The sequence below is a fragment of the Schistocerca serialis genome, chromosome 2 (genome assembly GCF_023864345.2).
Source record: "Schistocerca serialis cubense isolate TAMUIC-IGC-003099 chromosome 2, iqSchSeri2.2, whole genome shotgun sequence".
In the NCBI taxonomy this organism is placed as follows: domain Eukaryota; kingdom Metazoa; phylum Arthropoda; class Insecta; order Orthoptera; family Acrididae; genus Schistocerca; species Schistocerca serialis.
The window spans coordinates 413,492,878-413,508,200 of record NC_064639.1 but is presented as its reverse complement, the minus strand read 5'-3'; the positions used below and the strand labels follow the sequence as shown (position 1 = coordinate 413,508,200).

Genomic DNA, 15,323 nt, shown 5'->3' with positions numbered 1-15,323 from the left:
CTGCTTCCCTTTCATCTCTCTCGACTCTTATAACTGCCATCTGGTTTCTGTACAAATTGTAAATAGCCTTTAGCTCCCTGTATTTTACCCCTGCCACCTTCAGAATTTGAAAGAGAGTATTCCTGTCAACATTGTCAAAAGCTTTCTCTAAGTCTACAAATGCTAGAAATGTAGGTTTGCCTTTCCTTAATCTATTTTCTAAGATAAGTCGTAGGGTCAGTATTGTCTCATGTGTTCCAAGATTTCTACGGAATCCAAGCTGATCATCCCCGAGGTTGGCTTCTACCAGTTTTTCTGTTTGTCTGTAAAGAATTCGTGTTAGTATTTTGCAGCCATGGCTTATTAAACTGGCACTTCAGTTATTTTCACATCTGTCAACACCTGCTTTCTTTGGTATTGGTATTATTATATTCTTCTTTAAGTCTGGGGGTATTTCGCCTGTCTCATACATCTTGCTCACTAAATGGTAGAGTTTTATTAGGCCTGGCTCTCCCAAGGCTGTCACTAGTTCTAATGGAATGTTGTCTACTCTCGGGGCCTTGTTTCGACTTAGGTCTTTCAGTGCTCTGTCTAACTCTTCATGCAGTATCGTATCTCATATTTCATCTTCATCTACATTCTCTTCCATTTCTATAATATTGTCCTCAAGAACATCACCCTTGTATAGACCCTCTATATACTCCTTCCACATTTCTGCTTTCCCTTCTTTGCTTAGAACTGGGTTTCCATCTGAGCTCTTGATATTCATGCAACTGGTTCTCTTTTCTCCAAAGGTCTCTTTAATTTTCCTGTAGGCAGTACCTATCTCACACAACACATATCTTTCAACACATACTCTGATTGAAAAAATAGGATAGCTTTCACCTCGAACCACGACTAGAGTGGCCCTGTTCGATATGTCAGAGGAGTACAACATTGAAGTTTCCAATTAGAACTTATGAAATATTGGCCTGTCCCACTCTCGCAGCATGGAGGTGGGGTCCCATGTGTCATTGGGTAGCATGTTATAAATCGCATCTGTGTATCCATTTCTATTCCTCCGATTACAGCACCATCTGTGGCGAAAAGAAGAAAATTCTTCAGACAAAATGTGTAGATTTTGCTGTAGAATCATAATCTGCGGTAAAAAAATGAGGGTACCCATTGGGGATTCCAAAGTTGGCCTGCTGTCACCCATGCACAGGATGGGGTTAGGGGGGTCGCGTGAGGTTTCGTTGGATGCCCCCCTCAGAGACAAACGAATTGGAATTGTAACATTTTTTGATCCATTGTGTAGATATTGAGATGTTTCAATGTCCTCAGTTAAAATGTAACTCCCAGTGTGTGGTGTGTGTGTGTGTGTGTGTGTGTGTGTGTGTGAGAGAGAGAGAGAGAGAGAGAGAGAGAGAGAGAGAGAATACACACCAGTGGCAGTTCGTCCTGTGTGTCAATAGAACAGTGAACCTCCATAGAAGTATTTGCATCTGAGAGAATTTTATAGTGCATAAAGATTTTAAATTTAAAATCACCCATTCTCTTGCCTCAGTCAGATTATTATTCAGTAATATTTATGTACCTCCCTGCTGACATCTACTGTGATGTTTGAAACTGGTGGTCAGCTTTCATGTGCCTGGCTTGATATGTGCGCAAAATCTGGTTCTGCACCACCGAATACCACATTCCAGCTGCTGAGCTTGTAGATGAGGGGTGGAGAATAGAGCAGAGGCAGCAGGTGTCTCCTATTCTCAGCGTTGGAGCAATGCTCAAGCATGTATCCACCAGGAGCCTCCATTTTCCCTCCTGATGTAGAACCTCACTGAAACACCATTCCTATTCCTTCCCAGTTGTTCCACCTATATGACTCTTGAATAGCAGATTTTGAATATAATTCATATCGACATTGTTCTATAACTTATATCTGTTGTGTGTTTGATCCCTGTGAGCTATTATAGTTCTGAAACTGAAATACTGACAAGAGTCAAGCCAGGAGTTTTCTTTTGTTTGTTTGCAGTAAGTTACCATTACTGTGACCAACTTCACTTTTTGTCATGCAGGAAGATTCAATATGTAGTTGAGAGTTCAGAGACGAGGGTTGTCAGATGTGCAATGTCTGAAAGAAGAAGTCAGTATGTGTGATATTTTAGTGCAGAGTTTTGGACCAAGATCTTAAGGAGTCTGACACTGGAAATCGTTAGCCAAGAAAACTAAAGATAAAAGTAAAAAAATTGTAATAATTTTCAGACCAGACATTTCTGAGAAAGTAGATTGGATATATGGTTGTGATGTCACAAACAAATTATACTATTTTCTGTGTTCATTGTTAGCAAAAGAAAATGCTGTTTATCCCAGGAGTTAAAGAAAAAAGTGAGTGGTTCATATCATGTGAGACTGCATAGCCAGAGCACAATATTTTAGGGAAATGGAATATTGTGCAGCAACTGGATAGTGCTTATAAGCAGTCAGTTGAAAGACACAATGATCAGATTTGCAAATATCATAACACACTCTCTAAAATTGTGTATTGTGGTGTCCCCAGGAATTTCCCGCAGACTTCTAGATTTCACTGCCGGATTTGATGCTGTACTTAGTGATAACCTTTAAAGGCTACTGCTTTCAAAGGCATATGTAAACATATTCAAAATAATTTGCTTTCCTGTGTGCTGGATGTTTACTGTGACCAAGTAAGAAAGAAAATTGCTATCACTGATTTTCTATCAGTTATCATGTATGAGACAATATTATTTCAGCAGTTTCACAGTTTGTCATAGTTATCAGATATATTTTCTCTGAGGATCAACCTTTAGAAACATTTTAGACTTTTCTCATTCTTCTTGAACATGATCCAAAAGTGCTAGTAGAATCACTCAAAGAAACATTGGTGGATATTGTGGATAAACACAAATAAAGTTATTTCTCATAGCTGTGATGGTGCATAGACTCCTCTGAGAACATTTTAAACATGCCTGTTTTGTTCATTCTTAAGCCCGTAAGTTGAATCTGATTTTAAACCTATGCAATGAGTTAGAATATGGATATTAGAATTTTTTTTTTTTTTTTATCGACCTTAGGGAGATTCTTTTTCCCATACGTATTCACAATAAATAGCTGTTTTAATTGAAACAGTGAACAGGAAATTCCCTCCTGTTTCCAATGCAAGATGGGATTTTAAATGAAGAACTGTGCAAGCTGTGTAAAAGATAGTCACTACCACTACAATTACTGAAGCAACAGGGCTCCATCTGAAATTAAGGTAGCCGAATTTCAATTTTGGTTGTTTTTTTCCATACTGTGTTACACATTGCCCTATTGTACAGCCAATCACAAAAATGAGTAATTGACCCACTGACTGCGCAATAAGGGGTAGAACATTTCAAAAATATATCTGAGATAGCATCATTGAGATTATTTTGATGTGCAGACAGCTGCTGCATCCTGTGAAGAGACAGAGGCATGGAAACAAATTCCAAGAACTGTTGTTGCTAGAAAAGTTTGAGATAAAGTTATCGCTCAGGTTGCTGAACACTTTGACTTTACAGATATGTCACCACTGCAAATTTATTTTATTTCAAAAAAATTGTTTTGTACAGAAGTCAGTTTCTGCAAACATTTCTGCAGAGGTCTTGCAAAAATATCCTTTTTATGATGGGTGCAATAAGCTGAGAACAGAACTTCAGATATACTGCACGAGGAATGAGTTTAGAACTCTCAGTGATGCTCTCCCACTTCTGAAATTCCTGTTCAAAAGTAATTTGCAGAAGCCCTTTAGTGAAACAGTGAAATTACTGAAGTTATTGTTACCATACTGGCAGCATCGTCTGAGGCTGAGTGATCTTTCTGCACCCCAAAGAGAATAAAAGCTTGTTTGCGAAACATTATGAGTCATGGCTAGTAGTAGCAGTAGCATGCTTTCCAGCAAGAAAAACTTAATATGCAGCATCATAGACTTCAGTGAACACTTCATTGACAGAGTCTCTGCTCTTAATGTGTGTACAATGGATTTTTCATACAAACATTCATTGAAAGTAAGTGTGTTTTGTACATCAATTATATTTTATTCATTATTAGCCTTTATATGTTAATTATTTGAAACTTTGTAGACCACCTTCCAGAGAACCCCCTAGAAAAACCTCCAGGAAATGAACCGTCACTGATACATACACAGCATGGCATGTCCTTGTTCTTGCAACCCACCTGGCATTAATTTACGTTAATTTCTTCGATCTCAGCATTTCTCCTCAGTATTGTTGCTTTCTCATTCCTTTTAGTTTTTTATATCTTTTATTTCCTGACCTGACTATTTTTCCAGGTGCTCACATATATTCTGCTTTTAGTAACTCATGCACAGTGTTTTGTCAGTAATCTCTGTCTTGCATATTACCCTATTTTACACCTTTAATCTCTCAGGTTGTCAAATCTCATCTGCTGAAATCCTCTACAATCAGTCTTTCCTTCTCATACTGTGCGCAAGTCTCCCCTGACTTGGTATTCTGAGCGCCTTTTCTGAACTCTCCCTTATTTCGTAACCTCACCAGTCCTTTACCTTCTCCCCTTTTCCTTCTTCTTCAACTCTTCTGGGAGAATTTCGGTAGCTTGATTTGTATGTCCTCCTTTTGCCTCTTGGTGAGCAGATTTTTTTTCTCTGTCTGATTCCATAGTATTTTCAAAATATGTTTATTTTGCATTCACAAAATACTGAAGAGTGTGTAAACCGCTTGTTGGCCTGTGTGGTTAGGGTGCACCTGCACGTGCCAGCACTATTGTCTGAACAGACACAAGCAGTAAACATTGCAACATAATGACATGAGATTTTCGATGTAGGCAACCTAAAACAGTTCTGCCTTAAAGATTTGTTTACATTTTGTTCAGTTGTTATTGGGTCCAGTTAAATAGGCCATTTATCACATGATTTTTTGCTGTAGGGCACCACCATATCAGGAACTTTCACAATGAGGAGAACAAAGAGCTGAAAGCTAATGTTAACCTTAACAAATGTGCATCTAAATGAGAACAGCTGTCTGAAGATGAACATGACAGTTTGAATCCAGTAATGGCACTGTTTGTATGAGTAAGTAGCATTATTAACAATGGCTGGCTGCTGTTTTCTTCTTTGCAAAAAATCTGTCTGTATTTTCTCCACAGCCATGGTCTCAAAATAGCAATTTTCAACAAAATATTCATTATTTTGTGAACAGAAGCTGTAAACACTGCAACATAATCATACAGGATTTTTGATGTAAGTAACCTAAAACTAAAACAGTTTTAGCTTAAAGAATTGTTTATGTTGTGTTCACTTGTTATTAGGTACAGTTAACAGTTAAATAGGCCATTTTTCACGTAGTTACTTGCTGTAGGGCACCACCACCACCACCACAAGGAACTTCCACCACAAGGGGGACTAAAGAGCCAGAAGCTAATGTAAAAATTTAAAAAACGTGCATATAAGTCTGAAGATGAAACTGTTGTTTCAAAACCAGTAATGACACTATTTGTTTGAATAAATAGCATTTTACAACTGTCAGACAACTTGTTACATTGTCTGATTAGACATATCCTGAGACATGTTAGTGGATGTTAACATGGGTGGGTCAACCCATCACCTTTGTGACTGTTTAAACTTGCTGGCGACACTGTCAGTGTGGTGTCTGAATGTATGTGGAGGAATGCAGCCCATTCTTTCTTGAGAGATGAAACCAGAGAAGGTGGTGATGTGGCACACTGAGGTCTGGAGTGAGGTCGACATTCTAACTCATCCCAGAGGTGTTCCGCTGGACTCAGATAGGGGCTCTAGTCTATTTCAAGAATGTTATTGCCCGCAAACCATTGCCTCGCAGATTCTCCTGTATGACAGGGTACATTGTCATGCTGATATAAATGATCATCTTCCCTGAAATCTTCCTCTATGCATGCAGTACACAATGCTGTAACGTGTTCATATGCTTCCACATTTAGCATTTTCTTAAGCATTATGAGGGGAAAACACCCTAACCACAAAAAACATTTCATACTGCAACATCACCTCCTCCATACTTCTCTGTTGACAATACACACAACAGTAGGCATTCGCCAAACCCATCCATCAGATCGTATGATTCAGTAATTCAAATCACTCACTTCCAGTTCTCCACTGCCCAGTGGCGAAGCTCTTTACACCACCTTAAATGTCACTTAGCATTGATTACAGAAATGTGTGGCTTAAGAGGAGCTGCTCAGCCATTGTACACTATTCTTTTTAACTCCTTATGCACACTTATTGTGCATGTTGGACTCTTGGTAACACTTTGCAATTCATCAGTGGTTCCTTCCACTGATTTCATGTGACTTTTCTCCCACAACCATCCTCTGCAATGCTGGACAATCTGTCCACCAGTGTGTGATGTCTGCCTGGTCTTGGTTTAGAAGTGATTGTTGCTTTGCACTTCCATTTCGCAACCGCACCAACAGTAGTTGATGTTGGTAGCTTTAGAAGGGTTGAAATGTCCTTGATGGATTTGTTACTCTAGTGACATTCACTGTCTAGCCCACATTCCAAGTCACTGAGCTCTCCTGACCAAACCATTCTATTGTTACAACTTCTCTACTGACAATACAGTACTTCCCACCTCCTTTCATACTGGCGGGCCCACCTCTTGTGACATCTAGTGATCCATCCTGCATTACATAGTGATATCCAGATATTTTACATCAGGTAGAATATGCGACTGTTTGCATCAGACATCGTGTAACTTTGTGCAAGTGACTGACAAAACAGGTGTCCCCCTGGAATTCGTTATAAATTACTGTATTCCTTGTAGAATTTATTTGAATCTGCATTCTTTTATGCTCAGCTAGGTTTCAGCTAATTTTCAGGTCATTTTACAGTATTGAAGGACACAGGACAAGAAAAAAATTAATCTAAACTGATGGAACACACACACACACACACACACACACACACACACACACTCACTCACTCACTCACTCACTCACTCAATTGTAATTCCATTCCATTGTTGTTTGAATCTACTTCCCCTTTTCTCTGTTGTATCCATATCTGCCTCTTATACAAAGTGCTACCCTGAATATCTAAGAATTTCATTGTAAATATCAGAAAACTATACTTACGCCCTAATGTCCTCAATCACGTTCAAAGTAGTCATCTGTAGCATATTAGCAGCAACCCCACCATTGTTCCCATTTTGAAAGCAATCCTGGAATTCCGCAAGGTGAAGGGTGTTCAGGACCCATTGTGATTTCACTTGGATGTCTTCAATCGATTTCAAATGTTGCCCTTTCAACATGATTTGCATCTTTGGGAAGAGGTAGAAGTTGCATCCTCCCTACTCTGGCGAATGAGGATGATGCGGGAATGCTACTGGTTTGACCAGTACAGTGAAATTCTTGAATGCTGTGGGCAGCATCTTGTATGTTGCTATTTTTTGTTTCTCTTTTGCAAAATAACATGTACACTGAGGAGGACTGTCTAAGGTAACAAGCTAGAGAAAATGTGGTTTCATATATGCAGCATGTTAAAAGACAAACTCATTCACCATTTACATTGCTCGTTATTAATATTAGAATTCCTATTGAACCATTCAGTTTGTTCCCCCTGGCTGTGAACAAAATGTTATGGTATTTACTTCCTAACCATTTTGTTTTTGTTTTGTGGCATCTTCTGTTGCATTCTGTTTCTCTTACTTTAGTGGTCTGTATGTAAGCCAAATGCACCTCTACCATTAGGAAACAGCCCGTGGTCATGGAGAAAATTTAGTTAGCTAAGTCTACAGTAAATTATTTCTGAAATTTATCATGAATTATAAATGCTTACTATGTCTATGAAATATATAGTTAGGAACGTATCATTGTATTTGACAATTAAATAATGCTATATAAGTACATGTGAAACATATAGTTTATTTCAACTGTCTGTTGTATTTATGTTTGTTTTGCTCACTCACTTTGAGTGTAGGTCAGCCAGAGAACACACAAATGTCCGTCCCAGCCACCAGGAACAGTAGTGAGGCAGTCAAGTGACTTGGTGCAGAAACTCCGACAAGCTGTTGAGGTCAAACCATTGCAGGTACAGCCAGTTACTTTACAACTTTACTTCTTCAGGTAAAAGAATTGTAGTTACATGAGAGGTAAATGTTATCATTCACTGTAAGTAAATGGAATGCAGATAATGGATAAGAGAACTGAATAATCTTTTTCATTGAAGAATCAAGAAAATAAATGTAGTCCTGTACAAATTTACAGACTGTGCAGTCTATTAACCATAAAAATAATAAGCACCACCATTCTGATCACCATGTCATCCTCTGCCTGTGGGGCCATTTGGATGCAGCATGGAGGGTTGGGGCTCATCACACCACACTCCTGGTTATTGTGAGTTTAACAGATGTGGTGCCATTATTACTTGGTCAAGTAGCTCCTCAGTTGGTGCCAAGAGGCTGAGTGCACCCTATTTCGGTCCTCTCACCAAGGATAAATCACTGTTAGTACTAGAAATTGAACCCAGGTCCATCTGTCATTCCTCACCAGTGAATGACTTGTATCCAGGAGAAAAGCCATTGATTATAGACATTGCTTGCAATAGAAAATTGTTTGTCTGGAGCAAAAGTGAATCTATGGATATAAATCAACTTTGGTCTTTGATGTACTTTGTGGAGGTCCAAAATCTGGTTTGAACCATTTCTAAGCATGTTGACACGGCCTAGGAAAAAAATAGTATTTGAGTTTAGTGGGGACCCAAAACAGAAAAAAACCTATTCTTTCTGGTAGAAGGTTAGTTGGGTGGTAGTAACCGTATGTAGTAAAAATATCATTTACTTGCAATACCCAAACTAACATTGAAAACAGGATGGGCTTCAGTATTTCAGTGACACATGCAGCCAAAGAGCATAAATGAAAATTGGTCTCAAATTAGATAAAATTAGCCACCTGGAATGTTGGAGGAGCCACACAGAAGGAAACTGAATTGGCTAAACATCTGAAAGAAATGAAGATAAACTTTATGTTAAATACTGAAACTAAGAAACTTAACTTTTTAGAATAAAATGCAATGTAGGAGATAGGACATCACATAATTGTTTTTGCTAGAATGAATTATGGTGAATCCAAATGATTGGTGGCTTTGCATATTGCATGTGTAATAAGACAAACCACTGACATATCACACAGCTGCCTGGAAATGTCAATATCTACTGCCGTGAGGCGAACTTCATTTGTAGACATCATGTGGATTTGTGAGACATGGGCTAATGCATTTCACACTTTAACAAAAGCAGTATGGACTGCACAGCTGAAGGAACAACAAATACACCGACAGTAAAGGGTGGCAGCATAATCATCATTCCAGAAAGAAAGGTGACTATCATGAAGAAATAATAATTACAGTTTTCTACAGCAAAATATACATTTTATTGCATGCTATGTTACTTTTCACCTAGGCTCTTACAAGTTCATTTGGATTGAAATGAGCAGGAGAAGCCTTATTATGCTATGGCCTATTGCCATACCTAGTTCAACAACTTGGTAGTGTGGGGTTTTTGGTTAACATAGTTTTTGCAAGTTCCTGTAAATCAGCCATATTGATGCCAGGTTCAATTTGCTGCTATGTAACAATATTATGAAAAGGAAAGTTGCTACCCACCATATAGCAGAGTTGCTGAGTCGCAGACAGGCACCACAAGAAGACTGTCATAAATAAAGCTTTCGGCCAGTAAGGCCTTTGTCAAAAATAAACGCGCGCCCACACACACTCACTCACACACACACACACACACACACACACACACACACACACACACACGACTGCAGTCCCAGGCAACTGAGGCAGTGTGGCCTCTTTTTCACAAGGGTGTAGAGGTGCAGACAACAATTTTATTTCACAGTTCCAGATATTGGCAGCTGACTCGTAAGACACAGGCAAACAAAGTTGGTCTGCTGTTTCAATAAACACCGTAATGATGGTGGTGACAATGTTCAGAATTAGCCATTTACACTCTGTAATTGTTAAAATGAATATTTATAATTTATAAATGTTTTTCTGTATTGGCAGTTGGAACTTACTTTCTGGTTACACCTTGTATGTTACAAAAAAAAGTGATGAGCTATTAATCTTTAGGAGTAGAGTAGAAGCTTCCCAATACCTGGGACTAAATATTGGTAGCAAGCTCAGCTCGACAGTACACAAACTAAAACTGTGTACAAGACTGAACTCGGCAACATTTGTTATTCATGTGATTTGGTCTGTTTGCGATCACAAGGGAACCCAAGAGGCTTACTACAATTATTTCCACTATATCATGATATGTGATATTATATTCAGAGGTACTCAATCTCAAGCTCGGATAGATTGTACTGTTTGCAAGAGGGTTGTCATAGTCTTTAACGTAGCCCATCTCAGTCACTTCTGCAAGAATTTATTCACAAAGGTGGATTTATTCACAAAGGTGGGAGTCATCACTATCTCATATCAGTATATTCTCTTACTTCACTTTAAAAAAATTGAAAGGTATGCATCATGAGGAAGATACACAAAATAAACGAGAGTTACAAAGTGAGAAAAAAAATCTCAGCATGCTACACAAAGGAGGACATTACTGGTGCATCAAAATGTGCAATTCTCTACCGGTTCATGTCCAATCTGATACTGGTGACTTGTCTCAGTTCAGAAACTGTATAAAACATTGACTTTTATAGAAGTCCTTCCACTTCAGGCAGGAATTTTTTGACATCATATAATACTTTATAAGTTGTAATGTGCCAGTAGTGATCTGTGTGCTGTAAGCTAAAGCCTGTGAGTACTGTTTAACATAATACAGGAGTACTTGTCCATATTGTGATGTAATGAACCCTTATTGTCACTGCAAAATTCTGTGGGTGTTAACACTACAATGTCTTAGCTTTTGTGGTATGGTGAAAGGAAATTTGTCCAGTATTCAGTAAAAGTTTGTAGCTGTTCTTAACATAATACCTTATTATTATTATTATTATTATTATTATTGCTGCTTTATTCGTGAATTACTGCTGTATAAATCTGGCCATAATGTTAAATCTGTATCTAACAACATATAATGTATCTGTAACATTTGATAAATTCTGCTTCCAAGCAATACTCACAATATGCATCCATGAAACATGAAATAATTTTCAAAAAAGTAAGACAGTGATCAGATTTGCAAAAAAACTTTGAGATATGGTAAAGAAGTTTAGCGACACATTTATTTATTTAGTGAATGACAAAACATCAGACCCACACCTCAATAGATACAAAATGTACAGACAAGAACACGAATAATACACGCACCTGTCCGCCCACAGGCCCTAAATTTACATACTATATGGGCAGCCCTCTCCCATTGTGCTGTAGGCCTTACAAAGCCCACTGAGACTGAAACTAACCCCCAAACTTGGTCCAAAAAAGATAGCCAGTGCTGTATCGTCTCATTCTTACAATCTTTTACGAAGACTGCAAGTCAGGAAGGAACACCTCCCTCTTCATGCGATAGTGCCCTTCAACTGGAACGTGAAACACCAGCCACAGCGGCCAAAGACAGTGGTTTTGTGTCTGTATGTTACTTCAGAAGAAGGCCTTTGGGCTGGAAGCTGAAATCTATAGCAGTTCATTTGTTGTACCTGTCCCTTGTGTTTTTTTCTTTTTAAATACAGGGTGTGGCATGAGAACTTTCTTATTTTAAAAAAAATAAATTTAATTATCAATTCTTTACGTAGAGGTACATTTAAAGTTTTATTTCAATAGGTTTTGAAAATGATATCTTGAAGGTGTTCTCCATTTCCTCAGTGTATCTGGAGAGCCAATATTAGATGTATCATTTCAGTTTGTCCAGCATGTCTGTGTTGGCAGTAGTAGCACAAATGTTGTTCCACAGCTCACTCATGGTCCATGGGCAGTTGGTATACACCAATGATTTAAGGTAGCCCATAAGAAAAAGTTGCAAGGGGCTAAATCTGGTGAGCTTGCTGGCCACGAAGATCGCCCCTCAAAGGAATGAGACAGTTGGGGAAGTGTTCCAGCAAAGCAGTGTTTGTGACATGTTAGCCATGGTGCCATCTTTCTGGAATCAGACATCCCCACAACAATTTCTTCAAGTTTGGGAACAAAAACTCCTCAGTCATCTGGACATAATTATCAGAAGTGACCATAACTGCCCATCGGATTTCTTCGAAAAACCGTGGGCCAACAATGCCAATTTTGGATAAAAAATACTAAATTGTCACATGTTCTTTATGCATGGGCTGCTTATGAAGTTCTCTGGGGCTTGTGCCCCTCCAGTATTGCATGTTTTGTTTATTCACACATCGAAACAAATGAAAATGTGCCTCATTGCTGAAGAAGAGAATGGCATTGTGCGGCAGGAGGTTTTTGATCAAGGCTTCAATGCATTGTTTTTGTGAAACAAAATTTGGTGGATTATGTGTGTGCACCATCGCCAGTTGGTATGGATGAAATTTCAAGTCTTCACGAAGAATTCGTCTCACTGTGTGATTAGAAGTTACAAGAGCAGCTGAATGTTTACATGCAGGTTTCTTGGGGAAATTGAAAATTGCCAGCCTTACTTTCTTGACATTTTCTGGTGTTCTTGTGGTTCTTGACGGTCCTGTTTTTTTTCACATTACCAGTATCAATAAATGTGTCCACCCACATAACAATTGATTTTCAGTCAGAAACATGGTCTGCAGATGTGATATTAAACTGTTCCCTGAATGCTCACTGGGTTCTAACTACTGAACAGCCATTGGAAAAGTGGGCCACCACAGTCTCTCTCCCCTCCACTGCATGTTCGCTACTAAACTAACCTTAAGAAAAGAACTTTGTGAAGTGGCTCAGTCCCACAAAACAGTGAGTAATGGCCGCTTTTTGATGTGCATTTCAAATAAGGAAGTTCCTGCACCACACCCTATATTAATCTTTGCCTCAATAAACACTCACTTCCAATCTCCTGACAAATATCAGAAATAACTTCATACAGAGAAAGAGAAGATTCATAAATAATAAAACATCACATAAATTTCGAGTTCTGTTACTTCTTTTTTAGTTGTCAGTATGTTAAAGGTGGTTTGCAGCAGTCAGCTATAGCCCTTGTAATTATAACTTACGTCTTATGACACACATACATGTACCTTCCAGTTGTGATACATAGCCAATAATGATAACAAACAGTGTGAAATCCAAGTTGGAATATTAACAATATCAGGAAAAGGATAGTTTGCTACGTGTGTGTGTGTGTGTGTGTGTGTGTGTGTGTGTGTGTTTTTCTGTGCTGAAGAAGGCTTTGGTTGAAAACTAAATAATGTGTAACAGTCTTTTCATTGTGCTTGTGTGCAACTCGGGCATCATCTTTACAGTGAGTAGCAACCTATCTTTTTCCTAACATTATTGCTGTATTCTGCAAACTCTTTCTTATGCACAAAATCTTCCCAAGTGTTCTTTGCCAGATGTGCAATACCAGGAACCGAAAATTTGGTACATGTTCAATATTAAATGCAGAAAATAAAGCTATTTCAAACTATTTCTAATAAAATAGTTTGTCTGGATACAGTTAACTGTGAAATAGCCTTTATTAAGTAATTTTGCATTTTCATATTTTGTGGCAGAATTTGGATCTGTATTCACATTTGTTGCAAATATGAATTTTTCAGGTCCCTGATGACACCATTTTAACAGCTTTTACTGTAACCACCACACTGCTCGATCTATGTCAGGTGATTAAGTATAGCGGGCTGAGTTGCAATTAACTGTCTGGATCTTCCTCAGCAAGTAGTTACTACAAACATCTCTATACCACTCACCAGTTGGTGTCAGCTGTTTTGCTCTTGGCAGCCAGCTATTGCTATACATGAACAAAAAAGTGTCTTTTGTTGTATGTGCTGGAAACTGTTGCACAAATGACATAAATTGATTATTGAAAGTTGCATTTATTTGGCACTGAATCCTGTGCATGCATGTCCACAAAAGTTGAAACATTGATAGTTACACTCAACCTGCAACATTTAATTTTCTAAATCATGATTTATTAAAAGAACACTGAGACCTGACACTGATGTATAGCTGGCACTTGGTGTTGATATCACATTGGATAGTGGTACCATGCAAAGTTTGGCTCAGCAAAGATGTATTGTTAGTATTGTGTCTGACCAGTAACTGCTCACCACTACCAGTCTTTTAAATACTTCAGACTTTTTGTAACAATATGTACATCTTCTTTTATATTCAGGGATGATTATTCTCTGCCTCAAAAATGTCATTTTTTCATTAACATTCGTATATTACAGTGCATTTAAACTAACTTTTGATAGTTTTATGCGTGCTGCACCCATCACAACTACTTTTGAAGTGTAGTCATTAACTGATCTTCAGTGAAGTAATAAATGAATGACAGTATCAATCTGGACAGTGACATCAATGAATATTTTATAAATATTCAAGATTATGTTGTAAGCAACATGACATAAGGGAAGAATCATTGTGCTCCTCTTCCTCAGACCTGAACATGGCTGGAGCTGACAGAAACAACCACCTTCTCATTCTGCATGTCCAGCAGTTCTTCACGGGTCTTTGTTTCCTTGGCTACCTTCTTGGTATGACTCACCTCGAGACTAAATCCTTGGGGTATTGTTCTCAGTGACTCCTTTTGTTAAAATTTACATTTCACTGAGAATAAACACTTTATTGCATGCTATGTTACTTTTCACCTAGGCACGTATAAGTTCATTTGGATTGAAATGAGCAGGAGAAGCCTTATTGTGCTATGCCCTATTACCATACTTAGTTCAACAACTTGGTAATGTGGGGTTTTTGGTTAACATAGTTTTTGCAAGTTCCTGTAAATCAGCGATATTGAAGCCAGGTTCAATTTGCTGCTATGTAATGTTTCTCTGTATCCAAAATAAAATATCCACTTTCCTCCACTGCAATCTCTGAGCTCTATCTAACACAACAGAGTGATATGGCATGCGGTTCATGACTGTCATTGTATTTGGGGGAATATTTTGCTGTAGAAAACTGTGATTATTATTTCTTCGTGATAGTCACCTTTCTTTCTGGGATGATGATTATGCTGCCACCCTTTACTGTCGGCGTATTTGTTGTTCCTTCAAGTGTGCAGTCCATACAGCTTTTGTTAAAGTGTGAAATGCATTAGCCCATGTCTCACAAATCTACATGATGTCTTCAAATGAAGTTCTCCTCACTGCAGTAGATACTGACATTTCCAAGCAGCTGTGTTATATGTCAGTGGTATCTTCAGAGACAAAAATTTTCCATGTCATAAATTAAGTTTCTGACAGCAGTTTCAAAGAGACTGCTTGTTCCCATTAAATATCTTTGCTTTTCTGAGAAGGTT

At 38.3% G+C, this 15,323-nt stretch overlaps 1 protein-coding gene across 1 annotated transcript in view; it reads left to right on the top strand.

Moving 5' to 3' along the window:
- Positions 1 to 15,323, top strand: part of LOC126457255 (zinc finger protein 252-like) — an 81,043-nt gene that overhangs the window by 51,302 nt on the left and 14,418 nt on the right. Inside the window, exon 6 of the mRNA XM_050093416.1 lies at positions 7,925 to 8,035. Within this exon, the coding sequence (XP_049949373.1) occupies positions 7,925 to 8,035 (111 nt within the window). The remainder of the gene's footprint in view (positions 1 to 7,924; positions 8,036 to 15,323) is intronic.